At 42.6% G+C, this 23,326-nt stretch overlaps 1 protein-coding gene across 1 annotated transcript; it reads left to right on the forward strand.

Annotated features, from left to right (window-relative positions):
* Nucleotides 1-1,599: 1,599 nt before the first annotated feature.
* Nucleotides 1,600-8,327, forward strand: sdf2l1 (stromal cell-derived factor 2-like 1). Its single transcript, XM_070833914.1, has 3 exons — nt 1,600-1,836; nt 6,064-6,260; nt 6,519-8,327. Exons 1-3 carry the CDS (start codon nt 1,659-1,661, stop codon nt 6,795-6,797), a joined length of 654 nt encoding a protein of 217 aa, XP_070690015.1. The 5' UTR covers nt 1,600-1,658; the 3' UTR covers nt 6,798-8,327.
* The last annotated feature ends 14,999 nt before the right edge of the window (nt 8,328-23,326 follow it).

Genomic DNA, 23,326 nt, shown 5'->3' on the forward strand with positions numbered 1-23,326 from the left:
CAACCCCACAGGTCTTTTGTGTATGTGGTATACCTGCACTGATGAGGCTATTAACCTAACAGTGGTCAGTGTAGCTCACCAGCTCCATGCATTAGCAAAGGGCATCCAAGTTCCCATTCATGTGCTTGGAGTGGCTTTATTCGGGGGAAACTGTCAAATGATGTGAAATACACTTTCAAAAAAACTCCAAGCTGATGAACCAATGTTGTATATCAGCAGTCTTTTAAAGAGTCACCTGCAGAGTTATGGCAGAGCTCACTGCATGCTATACTTTACTGCACATATGTCAAACTCAAGGCCCGCGGGCCACATCCGGCCCGCGATACAATTATATACGGCCCGCAAGATAATTTCATGTGACTATTAAGAACGGCCCGTCGGTAAACAGCACTCCCACCTCTAATACTACAAATCCCACAATGCACTGAACAGCTGCCGCGCTAGTCAGGACCCGTGCAGAAGCCCCTCCTCCCGCAGGTATAATGACACACCGATCAGCGGATCAATGGAGTAGGTACTAGTGGAAACGCGCCATTAAGCTAGCCCCCCCAAAATAAATGGCTAAACGAAAACTGGACTTTGAAAACAGAGACTTTCAAAGCAGGTGGGGGGCAGAATTTTACCTGTTTGTCGATATCGGAGGTGAACCTGTGTGTCTTGTTTGTGGAGCTGATGTGGCCATAATTAAAGAATGTAAATATAAGACGACGCTATGAGACAAAACATGAGGATAGTACAAAAAAGAAAACAATTATTTAAAATTCTATTTATTTTATTGAGGAAAAGTTGTTGAAGTTTGGCTGTTTAAATTCATATTTGTGGATTAAAAAAAAAAAGAATATATATATATATATATATACTATAATAAAAGAGTCACTATTAGAGTCTTCACTAAATGTTGAGCCTATTTGGCCCGCGACTTAGTTTTAAATTTTGGCCCTTTCTTTGATTGAGTTTGACACCCCTGCTTTACTGCATACTACTACTACTTTCTGTCTAAAAGATAAATATAAGCCATACAAGGCACAGCCCGTAAACGTACATACAAACATGGCATTTAGAATAGAAATGTTTGTGGTTCATGCAGAGAATATTTTTAGGTAAATTCATACTGGATAGCAGGTAAACAATGCAAGTAAGACTGACTAGTTCGTCTTTGCAGGGAACTAAACAGTGCGTACAGATTTCTCAAATTGTAACACTTATATGTTGGCTGCTTGCCTCATGATGATCTTTGTATTATTACAATATACACTGTAAAGTACAACAATTAGAATGCTATTGGAAACAGAGATATTAAAATGAGAATAACAGTTATTCATGAAGTAATTTCACGCTGTTTCAAGCTTATTGTCCTTACAGTTAATTTGCTTCTGGTGTGAAAGCGTACTTATCTCTTTTCGGACCACTTCACTGCTACTATATTAATACTGTATATTAATACTGTATACAGGAGTGGGAAATATCCCCGCTTCCGGTTTGCCACTAACCATGACGCACACACACGTACTTTCACCAATCACATGTCGACATTTAGTTCCGTGTTTTAGGACTTGTCAAGCTGTGATTGGTTGAAACCAACGGCAAGGTTTGAGAGTGACTGAAATTTGCCGTCCATCCTCTGAGTGTCTGCCGTTTATGAGAACAGATGCACAAAGATGGAGACAAGTGTGGCCGTCCTGATTTGTGTTAAATCACTGCTCTTTCTGCTGCTGTGGTCCCCCTCTGAGGGAAGAGAGTCGGAGCTCAACTATGTGACCTGCGGCTCGCTGGTCAAACTGCTCAACACCAGACACAACGTCCGCCTGCACTCCCACGATGTCAAATATGGCTCAGGTACCTTCTCTCTGATAGCTGCTGTGTCCGCACTCACGTTCACGTTCATGTAGCTTTTAAACCCGCGACGACAAATAAAGCTAAACGGTTTCTATTTGTTTCTCCGGCTGTAGTCTATATTGTGTTCAGAAAGCGGAATTTCATTCAAAAATCCGCCAATTTAAAGTTGCCTCCACATATTCAAACGTCCATAAACCACAACACGTACCAAACGCAACCCCCCCTCCGTGGTCTTGACTCTGCGGTAGATTCGGTGTCATGAAGCAGTCCTGTATTTCTGTGAGCCCGGCTGTGTGTGTGTATGTGTATGTGTATGTGTATGTGTGTGTGTGAGTGACAGCCAGCCATGGCGGTCCGTGAGATGGAGAAGCCCGGTGTGACTTCCAGGTGCAGCATTACTGAGCTGAAAGTTTACCTTTAGTTGAAGCAAACATTCTGGGCCAGTGCTGGACAGCTGTTATTCATTTGTGACATTCAGGGTCTTTTTTTAATTCTGTCTAGCAAGCTGAAACGATAAAATTGTCACTTTTAACAATGTAATTTGGCCTCATGCCCCCACCCCCCAACTGCTCTTAGATTGCATTCATATAAATGACTACATAACCTTGGAGAACTGCTCTGTTCATATTTAACATGGCACTAAGGGATGCTCTGTTGTCAGTGGCTTCTGGGTTTCACTGTGTCACCAGCACAGTTGTAGACACTTATTCACACACAGGTCTGCTGTGCATTTACAGATGCCTGTTAAAGGTGGGGACAAGAGATGTGCACATTTATTCAATTCAAGAACCTGAAAGTGATACAGGAACAGTCTGAAAGCAAAGCAGCCATCCGTGTGCAGGAAAAGACAGAAGGCTGACACCTGACACTTAAAAAAAAAAAAAAAACGGCTTGTACAAGACTCATTCTACAAATAATGACCGAGAACATAAATGCACTGGCAGTTAACAAACCTGGCATCCAAACATTATTTTTTTGTCATACATTAGATATCATTTTAGTAATGCTGTACTGCTGTAGGTACTGCATCACACACCTCTGCTATCGCTTCTCCAGTGCAGAAAAACAACGTTGACGCTCAGTTCTATTACTTTCATGTCGTGTGATAGTATGTTCCATATGAGCACGCTACATGCATGTTGCCATCCGAAGTGGCGGGACTGAATTTAAAGTGATCTGAAGTTGGATCGTGTTACTCTGAATGAGAAAAGCCACCACTAACCTCATCTATATCTTTTTAAGATAATAATAAGATAATAAGACCGACTTTATTTATTCCGGAGGAAATTGTTGTGCCAGAGTGCGGTACAGAGGTCGTCACAACAATACAAAATATTAAAATACAAAATTGAACAGAAACTTAGACACAATAAAATACAATTAAATTAAACAGTCTGTCCCTTTTTTAAAACAAAAAGTACAGTTTGAAAAGTACAAATTTGTGAGAAGTGTCACAGTGTGTGAGGTGAAGTGTGCAAAGTAAGTGAAACTATACAGAATAGACTTTAACAATGAAATATGATATATGCAAAGTGCAAACTGCATTTTTTTTTTTTTCCATTTCTAAGATAATGCTAATCATCTGCCAATGAAGAGAGGTTGCTTTTTTAAAACCAGGGGTTTATATTTACATGAAGATTTTACAAGAAATTTTACATTTGAACAGGCTGTTGTAGACTCCATAGAGATCTCCACTTTCACCATTAAGAAAGGAAAGAAGTTTGAGTTTTAAAGTAACCACTGAGGAAGAACAGGGCTGTACGTTCACTTGTTTTGCACATAACACTGGTGTTACAGAGGTTGAAAGGCCACAGGCCACATAATTATAGCAAGAGTATATAACGTCTATTGTCACCTCTAAAAACAACCACATGTAGTGGCGTTCATCACTTAGAGAGGCACGGCGAAGGACATTAATGCTGCACACAAAATCCAAACTGTAACGAGAAATGTTTCTTCATTTGCCCACAATCTACAATCTACAAGCGTACACCTGTAGACTCACTCTGATCAGACCTTGGAACAGGAATACCTTCGTACGATCACCGTGCTTACTGTGCCGGCCTGAGGAAGGCTCCATTCAAGACCGAAACATCATGACAGAAAACATGCCCAGTGATAGTACCTCTGTGTTTTCTCAAAAGCTCCTGTAACCACAACCACCACCCGTACGGCCGCCAACGCAGCGTACCAGCACCACACAGGGAGAATGGCACCTGCTGCTGCCGCTGTTGAGAGCCACACTAAAAGCCACCATATTTTCACTGTAGGACCCATAAGATCCTCAAAGTAACGTTACAAAAACACACATGCAATGCTAAAGTGAAGCCTGATCTTGCCTTACACATGAAAGAAAGAGAGGCCATCCCAGAAAGGACAAACGCAGCCTTTTGTGTTATCACATTGGAAGTGGCAGTGTGAATGCACTGGTTGGAAGACGAAGGGGAGAGGAGGTGGCTGCTGGTGCTGGCCAACCCTTTTTTTGTTGTGAGAAGCTTGAGAACCCAAATTTTGACAAATGTGAATCATACTTTTGATCTGAAGGCCACCATAGTTTCTCCCAAGGGAGGGGTGAGGCTATGGGTATTCATTTAGTTGCAGTCTGCAACCTCCGCACTAGATGCCACTAAATCCTACTCACCACTCCTTTTTAATTGCCAGAAAATAATTGAACTCCTCCTGTTATTTGTGTTTCTTGACGTGACTTGGTCTGATTTCTTTCTTTCTGACATCTGCCAGCTCGTGTTAGCCACCTAGCAGGCCCAAATGGAGTGAACAAACTCTGTTCACTGTCATGGCTTCATGTTCACCTGATTCTGTTTCATAAACCACAACCATTGTAGAACCGGGTGCACGTATACAAGCCTCATTTCCACTCCCATGAAGAAACCCAATGTTCAACGTTTGCCTCACATCAGTGAGGTTCACCAAGAGCACCAGAGAGCTGTCATTACGAGCATTGTGACTATTTACAGCAGTAATATCACTAATTCATCACGTCTCTGAACGCCAGCGTCGCAGTAATATCTCAATCATTATTTATTTAATATCAGAAAGATGATCGATTAGTAATTCATATAGCTCATATTGAAACAGACTTCACAAAGCGCTTCCCAATTCAGGAGAACATGAAAAAATTATTAACAGTGAAATTATGACTCAAATTGAACAGAATGATGAAAACATGATTCTTGCACATTCATGTTTTATACGTGGAGCCCAAGGACGGACCACAGGCTGGTGATTTGATCCCCACATCCTCTTGTGCACATTTCTAAGTGTCCTCGGGCAAGAACCCCAAATTGCTCCCGATGTTCAGGCCACAACCTTGCAGGGTGGCTTGCTGCCATAGGTGTGGGAGTGAGAGGCAAATAGTTCAACATTGTGGATAAAAGCACTGTACAGATCACAGCAGGTGAACATATGGTGTAATCACAGTTTGCAGAACTGTTGTGACTCAAGACAGCTAATACAAAGGTTCATTTGTTCGTTCGACAAGTTCTAGTCCCATCATGCTTCACTAATAATGTTGTTTATGGTGAAGTGCGGAGGATGAGGCTCCTCTAGTCTGGTGGTATGATACTTTTGTCTCTCTCACAAATCAGAGACAGAGTCTTCGTTCATCCATTTTCCCCCCTTTGGCTGGACATTGACCAGAAGCAGCCTTGGGTCTAAAATGGGTTATCTTAACTCTTGTCTTTGCTATACCTCTCCTCCTGGGAGTTGGTCGCAGCACTAGTGCCGGTGTTTGGCCCAACTGGTCTGGCTGGGCGGTCGGCATAAGTTTGGGGAAGTGATCGACTCAAGGTCCACCGCTTGTTCTTCCTTTTCCAATGCTGATGAGAGTTTCTGTCATAGGACATATGTGTAAAAATGTAGCGACAGTCATCTGTGTACTTTTGAACAGAAAATAACCATTTGTGCATGTCGTCATGATCTTTAAGACTTAATTTTAGCTCCAATTTTGCTCACTTGTGTAAATAAAGTAGTACTTAATCAAATAGCCTCACACTAATTAACACACAAACCCCCAGCTGAGCATGTAAATCTAGCCACAACCTTGAAGTCTGCTGTCGTTCAGCACAGTGAGTGCTTTATTGTTGGTGCTAGTGGTCAACTGGGTACACAAATATGACTTATATATATTTTGGAGCTAAACTTCTTAAAGGTCTTAAGTCTGATATGTTAAATAGAGGTGTGTATGTGTGTGTGTGTGTGTGTGTGTAGGCAGTGGACAACAGTCTGTGACTGGAGTGGAGAACGCAGATGATGCCAACAGCTATTGGCAGATTCGTGGGAAGCCCCACCGTCCATGTCAGCGCGGGACGGCAATCAAGTGCGGTCAGGCCATCCGCATCACACACATGAAGACTGGCCGCAACCTCCACACACACCACTTCAGCTCTCCCCTGTCTAATAACCAGGTTGGACAAACACTCGCCGTTAACACCTAAGCTCTATGGCACAGAGTACTATGATATGTCAGGCTTTAATACACACACAGTGCTTGTTAGTAGATCCATCCATTGTTGCTATGGGTATGCACACATGGGATTTGTTGGCAAATAATTACAGCAAAGGATGCAACAAAGTAGATTTTTCTCCCCACACAGCTGTCTGTTAGCCACGACCATCACCGGTGTACAGATGTCTTGTCATATCTCTTCTTGGCCTGTCTGCAGGAAGTCAGCGCCTTCGGAGAGAACGGCGAGGGCGATGATCTGGACCTGTGGATGGTGCAGTGCGATGGCGGCCACTGGGAGCGCGATGAGGATGTGCGCTTCAAGCACGTGGGCACCGACGTCTTTTTGAGCGTGACGGGCGAGCAGTACGGCCACCCCATCCGCGGCCAGCGCGAGGTGCACGGCATGAGCGCCCCCAACCAGCACAACTGGTGGCGCTCCATGGAGGGCGTCTTCATCCAGCCGAGCCAGGAGCCGCTGCGCCACGATGAGCTCTGACGTCACCGCTAGCAAGCACAAAGCCTGTGGATTCCTGCTTCTCTGGTGGTTTTCTAGCTCTCCTGGACCAAATGACGTCATGTGTGAATGTTGGGGATTCTTTGACTGATGACTCGTTCCCTTACATGTGAAGCACTCAGGGTGTTCTGAGACAGATAAATGTTATTTTTCCAAGCGGTGCGACTAAGGTTAGTGATACTGTATGTAGCGTAGCCATATGGTCTATATAACCAGTTTCCAGCTCAGAGCATTTCACAAGGAAGGAAATATTTTTTGTCAATAAATTCAATTTGATTAATTTTGTCCATAAATCTACACATCTAAAGAACACTGTCAGTTGAAATGTTGAAGGGCCTTGCGTCAAGTAAAAGCTTTGTTTTAGTTGGTATTTTACCCCAGAAGAAACCTTCTGATGTTCTCTGATGTCAGACAGACAAAACAAAACACTGGATGACGTCACATTAGACTCTTGGACTGAGGAGGATATTTTTCTGAGTTAACTATACTTCCTATCAATAGATTAACTGATAGTGACTAATTGTTAGTGGCACTCCTAGTTTCCAATGATATCTTAATAATGAAATAATGTTTGCTGGGGTTTAAGTTGTGAAGTTGATGAAGACACCTGATTTCCCTCTAACTTCTACTATAAGGAAATTACAGAGCCAAGTAAACTTGGTTCATGAAACACTGACTGAAGAATTCTATTTGTTTGGAACTCATAACTTTTGTATAAAGTAACTTTTCCTGTCATCTTCCAATATTCCCGTATTAGTCAAGTTGCATGAACCTCATACAAGTTGTACCTCGAGAGTGGGACTAAATCGTGAGGACAGATTGGCATCGTAGAAGCTAGAAGCTTGCAGATAAACTCGACAACAGGGAGGGACTTGGGTTGACCGTCAGCTGCTTTTTGAATTATTTAGTTGAGATGGTAAACCATATCTATCCCGTATGTGAGTGGAAGTAATGCCCAGGTTTGGATTTGGAAGTGCTTCTGAAGCAATAAGCAGCGCAGAGCTGGTTCCATCTTTATACTCAGTGAACCCATCAAAGACGAGCAGGTCTCATGTAAGGAGCTCCTTTTCATCACGTCAGCTGTCTCCAGAACTAACACAATCATGTTGATTGTGGTAACGCGATGTGTTTTCCCTCTATAATGATTCCATTGCTTTCCAGCCTCTGTACTGCTTGAAATCCTTTTATTTATGTGGTGGTGAATGTTTATGTGAAGAGGAGATAAGTGCATACTTTTTAAAGTTAGTACTTTGTACTGTCTTTCTCTTTTCACTGCTTTATGTTGGGTCCTGCTTTTTGAAATTGTGACTGGTTAACTAACATTCACAGGTTTGTAAATATAAGGAAACAGAATCTGAACCCACCTTTCTAACCTACCAGACAACAACCTCTGATCTCACTTCAGAGGTGACTCCACCCATGATGCAAGATGCACACGGACACACTGTCACACTGAACTCCTGAAAATAAGAAAATAAAAATGTATGTTTGACTTCAACAGTGGAATGAGTACGATGACAGCGTGTGACTTCTGATTAAGAATCAAATAACTTTCTACACGATGCTGCTGTGGGTTATGAGCTCTCATTTATTCTTATTAGAAAGGTGGAAATAAGCCACAACAGAAAAATTTATTTAAATCTACAAGCTAAATCTAGATGCATTTTTTCATGCAAGCAAATACAAGTTCTATCTAGGAGCACTTCAGCTGGAGGCTCAGGTGGAGCGCTCAGGGACAACAGCAGGGCAGGCACACAAAACGAGCGGTGGCGTAGGAGTTAAAATACCAATCTATACATGATTTCTATTTTATATTGTTGAAGCTAATATTTACGCACTAACCAGCATTTTAAAATTCATCTTCTGTTGTTTTTCAATGCAGGAAACGCAAAGTATTTTCCAAAAGTACACAAACGTATGTGAGGCTGCTAACCCTCTTACAGGATTAACACATTGAAGATTTATTGCAGCACTAGATTGCACCATCCATCTGTTATGTTCCGCTTATCCAGGGTCGGGTCGCTGTGCCCACAGGTCAAGCAGGGCCTGCACCCCAGACGCCCTTCCCTTGAGCGATGCTTTCCAGCTCCTCCTCGGGGATCCCGAGGCGTTCCCAGGCCAGATGAGATATATAATCCTTCCAGCGACTTCTGGGTCTGCCCCGGTGTCTCCTCCCTGTGGAATGTGCCCGTAAACCTCCAAAGAGAGGCGGCCAGGAGGCGTCCTGACCAGATGAACCTCAACTGGCTCCTTTTGATGTAAAAGCCCCTCCCGGATGTCCAAGCTCCTCTCCCTATCTCTAAGGCCAGACACCCTGTGGAGGAAACTCATTATGGCCGCTTTTATCTGCAATCTCATTCTTTTGGTCATTACCCAGAGCTCATGACTTTAGTTAAGGGTTGGAACGTAGATCGACTGGTAAATCAAGAACTCAGCTCCCTCTTCACCACAATGGACCGGTGCAGCACCTACCCATCTTCCATCTTGCGCTCCATTTTACCCTTCCTTGTGAACAAGAACCCGAGATACTGAAACCCCAAGAAAGTGAGAGGGCAGAGAACCATGGCATCAGACTTAGAAGTGCTGACTGTCATCCCGACCGCTTCACACACAGCTGAACACCATCCAAGCGCACGCTGAATGTCGTGGTGTGACGAAGCCAACAGAACCACATCGCCATAATCCTGCTCACACAATTCTGAGGTCTCCAAACCGGACGTTCTCCTCACCTCGGCTGCGCCTTGAGATCCTGTCCGTTAATGTCACCAACAGGATCAGTGGCAAGGGACAGACTTGTCGGAGTCCACTGAGAGCGTGCTTGACTTTGTGCTGCTGTCCCTTTAGTTATACATGGCCTGGACTGCTCGTCGCAATGGAAGCTTTCAACATGGCCCAATCAAATGGCTGGGATTGTACAAGAAAGAGAGACTCCTAGAAGGCCACGCAAAACAGTTCGAGCCTTCCCCCCCAGCAACCCGTAGTCGTTCACTGGGGACAACTCCAACACAGTGGCGCTCAGCTGGGGGCTCATGAGTATCCCCACGCCCGCCTGGCACCTCTCACCCTGGGCAACTCCAGAAAAGGAGAGAGTCCAGCCCCTCTCCCCAGAGTAGCTGTACATGACAGTGCCTGTGCACGATGGTGAGGATCTATATGTGATGTTTAACTGCGTAGTTCAGTTTGTAAAGATTTTAAATCATTTGAGAGCTTTCTCACTCCCTGTTTGCAGCCTTAAAATTCAAATGAACTGACTGAGTGAAAACTTGGGTCAGAAAACAACTTCCCACAGCAGAAATCCCCGTCTCAGCTGGCTGCTGCTCAAATACAACAGGAAAGGAAAGAAATTCAAATTTAAATGTGCACCTAAGAAATTGGGGTACCTTAGACCACCACTGCAGAAATAAGTCCAGAGTGCTAAGATCTTAAGTGGTCAATACTGTATGTAGGACATGATCAAACATATTTTGATAAAGGGGTAGTTTTTTTTTAAATAACATAATAATGAAATAACATTTTCACCCCTATTAACCTGCACACAGTTTTAATACAGAGTAATGTGCCTTCTGTCATCTGTATTCTCCTTCACCATCTCTCTGGATCTCACATCCCGATCTGTAGTATCACAACTGACCTTCTTTCTCTGCATGTGAACATTGAATTCTTGCTTAACCTGCGCTGTGAACCGCCACATTGGTGGACTGAGTGCAGCCGCAGCGTGGACTCTGCTCCCGCTGCCTGCGGCTCCCGCTGCTGTCCAGCAGGTGGAGACAAACCGCCATCAAAGACAGGGAGCGTCGCAGGGAGGACGTTTATTACCATGATGATGATGATAATCATCATCATCATCTTCGTTATCATCAGCAGCATTAGTCCCTTCAGCATCTCCCGCGTCCCCCGCCGGCTGCCACCCAAAGGTGCGTATATGAATTGAGTGGATCTTTATAGCTAAGCCAGCCGACAGGAAGCGGCGCCTTCGCTGAGCCTCGCTGAGGATGTGGACTCCGTGGTCGTGCATTGTCTGAGGAGCTGTGAGGTGGTAGGAATCCTGCAGGGCTGTGTACCCACCATCATCGTGTAATATGTCACCCTGACAGCCTGCTGCTGTGTTCGTCTGCGTCACCTCAGACAGGACAGGGTGATGCCCACTGCTGCCTGCACCCTTCAAACCATAATATCCTTCTAACAGCCACTGGAGGACTTTTTGCTCTTTTTTCTGCTCAGAATATTACTATGCAAAATATTGTTGTTTTTCTTTGTCTTTTTTCTTTGAATCTTTTTTTTTTTTTCTCTTTTATTGCCCATCCTAAACGAAAAACCAGAGGATTAACATCAAATCCTGCAACATAACGAGCTCAAAAATCTTGTTATTGCTTTATATATTCATGTAAGTCATACCCTATTATTTATTCTGCAGCCTCTTACCTCAGCGGTGATAGACCTGACAAATATTCTGTCGTGTGGAAAGCTAATACAATTCAATTTAATTTTAGTGTTTCATTTTCCTTCATTCTAACCATTCATTTTAATCACCTGTGTAACTTTTTCCTTCCTGAAACTTCTCTCGAAGCTTAAATGTAAGAGATTTAACTTTAAGTACAAGGTAGAACAAACTGAATAGAACATTAAGGTCTAAAACCAGGCCAGACTTCTGGGAGCGAGGTATTAAATGTAGAGCTTTTAATGACCATTAGACCATTAGATCTGTGTAGACTGAAATAAAATCCAAGCGTTTGCAGGCTTTTTATGTAAAATCGTTCAATTCAAATATACAGTTTTACATTCGGATTTGACTTTTCCTATTAGTAAATCCCTGATGTGATCATAAAATAGTGTTGAGGCAGTATAAGCAGGTCTAACCTAGAAGAAAACATGGCGTGTTCTCTGTCTGAGAACATGTGGTACTGAATTATTGCTGGTGTCTCCTAAAAGAAGTTTTCCCCCCTTTTCACTCTGATGAAAGGTGCACTGCTGCTGACCTTTAAAGGGGCTTTAGTAGTAGGGGGATGGGGGTGGAGTCCAACAGGGTGGGGGTGCAGGGGGAGGTTCCCAGGCTCTCCACGCATGAGCCCCAGCAGGCAGAGCAGAGGAAATGTAAATGTGACCACCCACCTCTGAGGAGGAAATGCTGTGTTGTTCTATTAGCTCGCCTGTGTTTCTACTGTTTCTACAGCAGCCACTTTATTTCTCCACTGTCTCAGTGATGCCACCTCTGCTGGCTGATTGGCTCAGAGTCCTGCAGAGCCTCACGCTGAACCTGCTCAATTTAATCTTTATTGTCTATTTTATAGCTGAAGATGAATCAGGATAGTGAGAACCAACTAATTATGCTACACCATGGAAGCAGTCTGAAGCCTTCTTTTTTCTTTCTACAAGTTCTGGGCTAAAGATTGAGGTTAAAGATTTAAAATGTATTTATGTGGAGTGCTAAATTGAGGTTTAGGTAGTTTTACCTCTATTATTTATGAATGAATCGTCTTTTCCAGGAAATGTAAGATCGTGTTTTAGTCAGTCAGACCTAAAAAGGCATTGCATAACCAGACAGTTGTTCAGTGCTGTGCACTTTGATGCTCTTTGGGACGAGGGATCCTTTTTTTTTCACTCTTGTTGGCACTGATATCAAACTGTCACGTTCTCCTTACTTTGAGGAATATAAACGTGCTTCTCTACAAAGCATTTTCTTTTTAATTACACAAAAGAAGTCAAAGGTGTCAAATGATAAATGTTATGCAAAGTTAGGCAAAATGATGATTTAAATCAAGAACTGTGTAACCGAGTAATGACAGGTTTAATTTCAGGTACTTGACAGTTTTTAGCCGTGTATTGCTGCAGACATATTTGTGTTGGAACTTTACCAAAAAAGGTTGAGGTTTGATACCGAGCCCCTCGCGAGCCCTACTTGGGATGCACGCTCCAGTATTTCCCATCAGGAAGATGTCCATAACTCTAAAAGGTGGGAAACAGAAACTCTATTTGTGGGCGTGTTATCAGTGCCCCCACTCCACCAATAGCTTCACGGACTCTGTACATTTTCATGCAGTACAACATTCTTGTTTGCTCAGGCAGACCTATATGAACAGAGGAGAAACGGACTGAGTATTTGTCAAAGCTCACATGTACAGGCTGGATCATGCGTTAGATATGTGGGTGTGTCCGCTCTTTACATGAACACTTGATATCTTTTAGATGTGACCAAAAAAATCTCATTCTTTCTAAATAAAACCCACAGACTTTACTGAAACTGCATATTTTCTATAAATTTTTATGCTGTTATGTGTTCTGCATGCCTTTCTTTTTGCCTTAGAGGTTCACTTCCCCCAAATTAAAATATATAACACATGGTTGAAGATAATTATGATTTTATTTGTCCAGCTTCTGAGATTTGGTGATTTCTGACATGCCCACAGTCCACTGCTGAATCTGTGAAGTCAAGTTACTGTCCATTGTATTAGAGTGGTGTACACCTCAGAGGCAAATATCTAAAAGAAAACTATCTACATGGCTACACACCACTAGAGATAAGGATAAAGTGTGTAATTTGGGTGAACTATACCTTTAACCTTTAACATTTAGTTCTTTTCTTTTCACATCGTTCGTGTTCTACAATTGTCTACATTGTCACTTTGCGTATAACTCTTGTCTTTTTTTTTTTGTCTTTTTCTTCAACCTCACTTCGGGGATCAAAAAAATGTCACCTTATCTTCTCAGGGACTTTAATGACTGGAGTATAACCAGATTGCCCCCCCCCACACACACACACACATCCACTGAGTAAAGTGCTTCCCTCACCTGCCTCGGACCGTCAGGAGACACAACATTCTGACTGTCACCAGCCCAACTTCCCATCATCATCATCATCATCATCACAGCTAAGATTGGAATGAAACACAAACACCTCTTCTGCATTTAACGTTGCCTTTATTACAGTCATCACCATAATGACAAGATGAAGGTGGGTATGAGGCGCAGCGGGGCAGAGTGGGGGGTGCGGGGAGGAGGCTGGGCCCAGCTGACCGATGCCCTTTCATTATTGCACTGCTTGCTGCAGCTCCCACAGTAGTGCAACAGGGAAAGAGTGTCAAGCAGAGAGCGTCCTGTAGCTGTGGTCCCGGGTGACAAAATGCAACCTGAAAAGCAGGATTCACTCATCAGCCCGCCTGCCAGAGAAAACCTGTACGTGTTCAAGTCGGAGTTATTTACTGCTCGGCTCAGGGTTTGGTGAATCTGAGAGTAATAAAACTATATAAATCACTGGGCTGCATTTGGATGAACTTTAGGAGCGAGAAGCAACTAATAAATGGGACAAAACTGTGGCAGAACATGAAGAAAGCATAATGAGGTTTTCCTGCTTTCACTGTGTGGCCACTGCCTTTTATGCAAATATTTCAGCATTGAGTTTTTCCAACAGTTGGCTGAGGGGTGACTGGACTATAGGAACAAACTGAGCTGACCACATCAATCAATCATGTTTATTTTTCACATGGAATCACATAAGGGACTTTTAATTAATCGATAGTATATATAAAAATACTCGGCCACTCTCTCTGCATGTATGTGTTTCTGAAGGCCCTGTGTTGAGGGCGTCACGGAGGAAACCCTAAATAAACAGCAGCTATTGCACCGCACTGTGCTGTAACATTTTTATTATCCTTTATTTAAAGTGTTAGCTTGCCCAGATGACAAAAAATAAATCAATAAAAAATTGCCTGTTTTTCGAAATATCTGTCTCTGAGGTTTCTGCCAACACGCTGGTGGTGAGTGGAATTTTTAAAAAATGTACAGCAGCACATGGTGACTGTGGATGATCCACAGTCCTCAGTGAGAATAGTTTCTATTCAGCTACTTTTATTGAAGAAATGGTGACGTCTTCAAACGTCTATGGATTATTCAGTCATACACACACGCTTTCTCTAAAGAGATGTTGCTGCTGAATTATTTAAAGCACCAAAAGCTGAATTCCATTCACCTCCACTATATTGGAATGAAGGTGGGAATCGAACAGGCTTATATCAAAACCAAAGAAATATTTTTATTGTATTTTAAGGGACTCTGTCATCAGCACTGTTCTCACACATGTGTATGTGTGCATTCACTCAGCGACGTTAAGCATATCTGAGGATCTGTCGTGCCACGTTTAAGAAAGCAAACTAATGAACAGTCATTGAGGTACCATTAACCTCCTGGAGATGCAGTTGCACAATAATATGACAATCAAACTCCTGACATATTTTTAGGATTCTTTTTCACATAGAATCCGATAAACTGGGTTCACATTATTGTTTGTAACAGACTTTTGAAGTGATTTAATGAAGATACAGTTTAAGCTTAGGATTTACTGAACAACAGGTTTTACACAGTAAACAAGTGCAGTTTTCATTGTACAGCTGACAAACTGCTCTTTAACCTAAGAAGGTTCAAACAGCTTCATAAGCAATAACACCGTAAAGCTTCATCTTGTCACTCACAGCAAAGCTACAATGCTGAACCTTCTCACATAGCCTGCATCACACCGTATATTTAACAGAGGTGAGATCTGCAGCCGGCAGTGGTATGAACCTCGACATAATGTAATGGGATGAGCGGGAGCACCAGCTGGGCAGAAGAATGCCTGTGTGACATCGGCTGCATAACACACCAGATGAGGAAGATCATCCCTCAGAGTCAAGACCCTATAAGCAATATTGCACTACTCTGTTAACTCTAGTGAAAGCAGAGGCAATATTGATAGGGTCTCGTCTGCGAGGTGACGTAGACGACACAGACTTCTTCTCAGAGGGGGAGAGTCTCAGCCCGAGGCCACATGTGAACAGAGGAGACAAAGAGGGAGGAGGCAAACAACTACATACCCATAAACATCAGCATCAGTGTCTGGAAGTCAACTTCCCCTTCATTCTTCACAGATGGAGTTCGATTTCAGGCCATAACGTAGCAATCTTGTCAAGTTTCAGCATCGGCTGCTAGACCGTTACAACAACAGGGTTCTGGTCTGTAGAAGCCGCCAATCTAATGCTGATGCTGTTAAGAACCTTTTTAGTCCAACTTTGTTCCACTAGCTTTTTTTTTTTGTTTTTTTTTTACCAATCAGGGATGCTGCTAATAGCATAGAAACATTTACAAATTGGACATTTAGTAGCCACAACAAAGCCACGCAGCCAAATGAAGACATTTAAGAAACAACTAGAAACCACTCATGTCTCATTCTATACTTAGAAACTACGCTTTTACTGTATTAGCACAAAATTAGACAAAATGTATGTTGCTTTTTTTTGGTCTGTTATTAAAAAGGAAAAAAGGGACATTTTCTGACGAGGAGGACGTAAAATAATAAAAAGACAACTTTCTCGTCACCTAGTGTATTCTCTATCCAACATTTCATTAAGAATGTGAAAATTGAACCGAACTCAGTGTATGTTTGAGAGGGTTTACTGTGATTGGTCAACAGAACATTTATCTTTCCATCACATTAAATTGAATATTTTCTAGTTTGAGTTAATAAGTCACCTTGAGCTTCAGGAAATCGTGATGGACATATTAGACTAGCCATATCGAACTCTAACTGACCAACAATTTGATCTTTTCAATTTAAATATAGATTCAATGGTTGCATTTTATTTTGACACCATACTTGATTGTTGCTGATAGTTTGGCCTCCTGCTCACCACTGAGAAAAAGAGAGTTTCTTTTATGATCAATATGGCAGCTGCAAAGTAAATCCTTGTGTCTGATGCATGTGATCAATTGCAATTCTTGGTGACAGGCCTTGATCACAATAGACAATATTACATATGGGAAGATCCCTTCATGCTCTCTTGAAAGATTAATAATCTGTGATTTTATATTTTCATCTGATCAGAAAAGAAGCCACACCTATCTTTTTCTGTTTTGGTTCTTTTTTGGGGGGGGTAAATGATTTAGTTAGACTTTGCTTTTGTTCCTGCCTTCCTTACAATACTATAAAAATGTCCTGTCTCTTTGCTGTTCACTATGTTTCCACTTATCAGAATTGAGGAAACAGTTGGGTCATATTAAACATAAAGAGCTTCTGAGGAGCCTCTATTATTTTCAGTGGCAGAAACTTTGCACCCTGACCCTCATTAAAACCAAAGACTATGGAGACAACAGATGTGATAAATTCCAGTCCCCCCCACCGCCCCTTTTGGTCTTTTAAAAATGGTCAGGGGCCTCAGCACGTCTTTGATCTGTTTCGTTACAACACAAACAGCTCACTTTTGGCATGAACAATCATTTGCAAGTATGGAGCAATTTAGAGGCACAAACAATGAAAAAAGGAGTATTTCAGAAATCTGATTTGTCACACATTCAACGATCACTACACTTTAAAACTATTCTAGTAAACACGTACCAAATATGGCAACAGAAAACATTCAAGAAACAATGCTATCACACGTTTATAAGCACTTAAATACCACCTCCGCTCTTGTCACCATATCAAGCCTGTACCCTCACAGTCACAACGCTGAGGTAAGCATGCTACAGGGGAGAAAACCCTGCTTTTCTTATCTAAGTCACCATGACTGATTCTTACTTCAGTCAATGGAATTCGTTCACATGGAAGAATCATGTATTTGCAAAGCTAATTATGAACAGCACATTCTGAAATGTAGTACAGTTGTGATCCTACAACATACCCACCTCAACACTCTGCACCATAAGTGTCTTTACTATTTTCTCTGTGTTGGTGTTGCAGCTACCAGCTCATGTAAGGTCTACAGAGGCCTCGGGACAGTTCACAGGGGATGACTGCCTTTGTTTACATTTGGCATTATCATGCCACCTGAATCCTGAATGAAGGAAGTATTTTCTCAATTAATTGTTTGGCCAAAAAGACCCGAAGATATCTGCTAGCTAGAAAATATTTACATGTCAGAGTCTAGAACCAGTGCCATTTTTGCTTTAAAAACATATTTAATAATTGTTAATAAGCTTGAATAATTTAAAGTCATAAATGACTTATTAACTGTTTATGAACCTACTTGCTGACTAATTTTCTGTCAATCAGCTAATCAACTGATGGAGTAATCAGTCCAGCTGTAATACAGATGAGCTGTAATCACACTGCATTTACACTATGAATTCCTCAGCAACAACATATGGCCAGATTGCAGTTTTTCTCTGAAGATGCAAAGTGCCCCTATCAACCTCTTTCTACTGTATTATTCATCAGTACTTGTGATTTATACTTGCTGCTAACAAAAGCTGGGAAAAGACACTAGAGATGGCAACCATGAACGGGATCTTGTGCACAGCTAGTTATTGTGGCCATCACTAAAGCGGCAAATGTGACAAGGTCTACGGGTAATGTTCTGAGGGTTGACACACAGCTCAGTAAAGACGGATTCACATGTGACGTCTCTGAACGCCGTGTGTCTCGCGCGGCTTCTGAAGGTAGTTTGAGCTCGAGTGATAGGATCGCTGTTTTAATGTGGTTCAGGTGCGTTTACACCTGGATCTAAATACTGCAGAGCATGATGGGTCGCTGTAGTCAATCACTCAGGAGACATCTTAATGGCAGCAGTAATTGCAGTATTAGTCCCTCCTCTGTGCACCGTCCCTATGAGCTCCGCTTCATATAGACCCAGTCTGCTCTGGTATTTGCCTGCCAGCACAACGAGAAGGACAAGCTTCTACATGCTGCTGATCCAAACTCTCCCATTCACTCCATACTTTAACATTTTTGCATTTGATAACATGTCACACTCCCCCGATGGAGGCTTTGATTGTTTACATGTGAAGCGGTAGTTGAATTAACAGGAGCTAGTATTCCAGCATGCTATCCTCACTACAAATGCAAATATAACACTGAATAAAAAGGAGGGAAAGCCATGACCCTCTATACATAATACATATTGATTTCAGAAAAACATTAATGTATGTACTGTTTGAACTTCAAATTCTCATGTGCAACTTTAATACTGTATGTTATGATTTAAGGGTTAATCCTAAATATTAAACTTGTTATTCGCATGGAAAGGTGGTGGAATCCAATCCCTCAAATGAAAAAGATGAACCTTTACTGAGTGATCATCATGAGACAACCCGCTAATGCAATTAAATCAAACCAGTTGAACTATTTTTTGACAAAAGCTTTCTTCTCATTTAGTCCTCTGTTTATATTACATGATTAGATGGATGTGGGCCTAAATCAGCAGCTAAATAAATTACAGCAAAAAAGAAGATCTCATACTTTCTGGTGGTTTTATGCTCCACTCCATCCCTCAGTACAACACTTTTCCCCCTAAACACACACAACAGCAAATTCCACAGTGGCTTGCAAAACAGTGGCTAAATATGACGCTACAGGCTCCAATGCTCCAAGGCATGTACACACACACACACACACACACACACACACACACACACAGCAAAGGCAGTAACCGGGGACGATGAAACCTACCCCCCACCCCTCCTTTAGAACGGCCCTGCCCTCCACATTCCTCACAAGGAGCCCCATCCCCCCTACGACCTACCCCAAATAGGAAACTTACCCCATTTTTCCCACCCACACCGTGACTTCTTCAAGCCTGCACACTCAAGTTATGCTTTCAAAAGCCGACTGAAAGGGAGAGAAAAAAAGAGCCCTGTGCTCCACGCACACACACACACACACACACACACACACACACACACTGCACGGCCACAACAAAATGACTGCAGCGCTAACCTATAGGTTCACACGTTGCTTTGCATGGAAGTCATATACAGTTGCTCTTTTTATCCTGGAAAACAGCAAGTGTTCACAAGTAAAATGTTTATTTACAATACACCAGAGGGCTTTACACAGTGGCAACCAATCTGTATTCCATAGTGGATATGTCTTAATAGATGGTTGCGTTTTTTTTTTAGTTTTTATTACTCACACATTTAACACATAAAAGCTATTTTTACCCAAGCTAGTTTATATTTTAAAAGACCTGGTTTGTATGTTCATACAATAACGTAAGCAGTAGTAAAAGTGTACATTAAAAAGGGCTGCATATCATTCCAGCCATACAATCTAAATGACATTACAAAAAAAAATCTTGTTTTTATAGAACAGTCCTGTTAACCCTTTCGTGTTCCTAAAATACAAACTATTTCCATGTAACTTAAATCTGTCCGACACACTGATTTTACACTATACATTTACAGTATTTCATTAGGATGCATGAAAAATATACATAACTCACTTTTGCAAATAAAAAAATGTTTTGGGTTGAGTTGTGGTTCCATTACATTTCTGCAGATCTGATTTTGCCATGATCCTTGTTCGATCACTGGACTGAATCAGGTTCTTGGTAAAAAAATTAGATCTTTTAAAAATCAAGAGAATTTAAGGTAAACTTTATCCTGCATTTACTAGAAATGGTTTTGCACCGTGGGCTGCCATGTAGCAATGCAAGACACTGTCTAACAAAATGTGTGAAAAGTTGGGAAAGTTGACCTCAAGGCATGTTACTTAATCTGACACGTGGTCTGCAATGCAAACCAAGACAGCCTCTGAAGTTCTGTGAACAAAATGTTCTTTTTTTTTTTTTAGTAGGCGTGGTCCAGGAGGCCTATATCTCCCAGGGTAAAATACAGCCAAATAATACAGCATGACTGAATTGGAGAGCCAGACACACTCTGTCATGAAGACCACTGGATTTAGCCACTGGCTCCCAAACTGTGGACTGGGGGACCTCCAGTTTTGTAAATTTAAATTCATTGTTTTTGCCAGAGGTTTAACTGAACATAATAGACAGTTATTTAGATATATGTAGAATTAACACCTAAAAATTAAAAGGTGCTATTTATTTTCAAAATGAAGGTCACGTTACATTGTATCCATGTGGGTCTTTGTAATAAACCCAAATGGGTGAAAATGTCTGAGTCCAAATTTAGTACAATTTCCTAAGTATAATAAAGAAAAAAAGACTTCACATGAATTAAATTATCTAAGGATCAATTTGAGCTTTAAAACTGTTAGTGGGCCAATTATTGCTAACACTGACTAAATAAAATATAGCAGCAGTGGTGTCAACAGTTATTGTTTACATCTGTGCCTACAAATTCACTCTATTCATAACGTAGACTTTGATGGTAAATCTGATCATTTGAATTGTATTGAGGGAGTTTTCCTATGTATTCGCCTGCTGTGCCTTTACACTTAGTCAGCTGTAGTAAAATGGCTCCACTCTTCTCTAAACCTATGGCCTGTGTCATATGATTGTGCTGGAAACGTGTGTGAGAGAGAGAATCTGGAGGAAAGGGCGGGGAGGGGGCTGCCTTTCAATAAGAACCCACACAGGCTCCTCCATGCTTTTCCATTTCCTCGTCTATCTTTCTCCATTTAGCAGCAGCATCCATCCTTCCGCTGCACCGCTGCTGTAGTGTAGGGCGAAGGCCGAATGCTATGACAATACTATTGCACTGCTTTAGCGGATGGTACAGTAGTGCAACATCGTCAAAGCAGCTGACCTCTGCATGCTTGGGACACACACACACACACACACACGCATAACTTCACCCGCGTGCACACGCACACACGCACGCACGCACGCGCAGGCACACACTGAACGTGAACAGCGCTTTTACGGCAGCCACACCGTACACACACACACACACACACACACACCGCACTGGGGCAGCACGACGACGAGCTGACGTGCATGTGGAAACAAATGAAAGCTGTGACACAGCCGTAGTTTTACAACAATTCTATATTCTCTTGTCACGTTCAAATAAGATTTGTAAGTAGAGGAAGTGGGAGGCGGGGTGTGAGTGTGTGTGTGTGTGTGTGTGTGTGTGTTGGGGGGGGGGGGGGGTAGGGGGGGGGGGGGGTTGTCAGCCAATGCCCTTTTAATATTGCACTGCTCATCTGATTTCACAGTAGTACAACAGAAAAAGGGCTTTGGACAACAAAGCTGCTCCTCCAATCCGTTCAATTCCTATTCAGAGCCCAGCATGCGGGCCGTCAGCGCCAACGTTACTAAACTATGTAGACAGTACAAGGCCTATATATGTGAGCCCAGCTCCAAACAACTGCTAACACGGTGAAGCCATATGCAAAGCAGCAGCCGTGAAACAACCGAGTAGACGTATTGTGGGTTACAATACAATGCATCTATATGGCGGAAAATCCCTAAATGGGAAAGCCTATAGCTAATCTATGCGAAGAGGAAATGGATCGTTGACTCGTGGAAATGGAAGATGAGGTGTGCGGATGGTGGTTCCGGTTCCAGCTTTAGGCTGGAGGACCGAGGAGGGGAACAGATTTACTGAAACCCTGAGCGAAGCTGCTCCTATAGGCTGAGGCCTCGCTGGAGACAGGCAGTGAACAGCACTTTGTCCAAAGGAAACGAGGGTGGAGGAAACATATATAGGGCAAAGAGCACATTCCGCCATACAATACCAGAAACCTTCATTTAATACCTACTATTCCTGTCCCTTTAGCCAAAGTGGCAATTTGAAACCCTCCTCGTTTAGGAAGCCGAGGGGTGGGGGGGGCCTGTGAGGGGCTGTTATTTCCAATGTTCAGAGAAGTTTACAATCAGCCGAGGGGGTGCTCGTTTTCCTGCCAAAAGTCTGATAAAACACACATGCACGCGGATCACAGAACAAACCGCCAAGCAGCTTCAAACTCCATCACATCAGCAGCAGGAAGAGGCAGCGGCCAGCTAGGACAACTTGTTCGTTCGACTTTGTTACTTGAAATTTAAAACAGACTTAATTGTCCCGATAGAAGAGGCTCGGTGGGAGGGAAACGTGCCGTCTCTTCCCCTACACAATAAACGCTCGGACGTTTTTTTTTTTTTGACCGTCGAAACGCATTTCTCGGAAGTTAAGGCACAGTCTGACATATTAGGGTGTTTTTTTTAAAAGGCTCTGCCGCCGCAGCGAGCACACATTCCTACGGCAAGGAGAGCAGCTTCAAGCCACACAACTCTTTCAGGCACAGGGACATGTGGGTTTGAGGAGAGAGAGAAAAAAAAAATGCCACACGGCCGCTGTAGCTGGCCACTTCTCCGTGGAAGCTTTGAAAAGAAGCCTTTTCCCAGTTCATCCCTCACACACCGTAGCTCAGCCCGCTGTATGGCCCCCACGGCTCCCAGCGGTTAGCTCGACGGGTCCCATACATGCTAGGCCTGTGCAACATCACACATCAAATACTTTCATGCAAAAATAAAAACCAGAGCTGAACAACCCACCAACTCGTTCGGGAAGATTTCAGGGCAGTTGTTGATCACAAATGTGTCTTCTATATGGAAGGGTTCCTCAACTGCCTGTTGAAAAGGAAACCTACGACTGGAGATGTAAAACATTAACTAGTAGGCTAAATAAAATTAGAGTGTAATTAATGAGCTATTTGTCGTTTTGCTCGGATCCAGTGACAGCCCCGAGGGACCCACGGGTGCCCCTGGACCCCACTTTGAAGCCTGCGGATTAGCTAATATGATAGTAGCCTACTTAGTTTTGATATCTCAGTTTGCGGCAAAGAATAATCACTTGCAAGCACAAACCTGTCAATCATTCCC

Source organism: Pempheris klunzingeri, chromosome 7, assembly GCF_042242105.1.
Source record: "Pempheris klunzingeri isolate RE-2024b chromosome 7, fPemKlu1.hap1, whole genome shotgun sequence".
NCBI classification, from domain to species: domain Eukaryota; kingdom Metazoa; phylum Chordata; class Actinopteri; order Acropomatiformes; family Pempheridae; genus Pempheris; species Pempheris klunzingeri.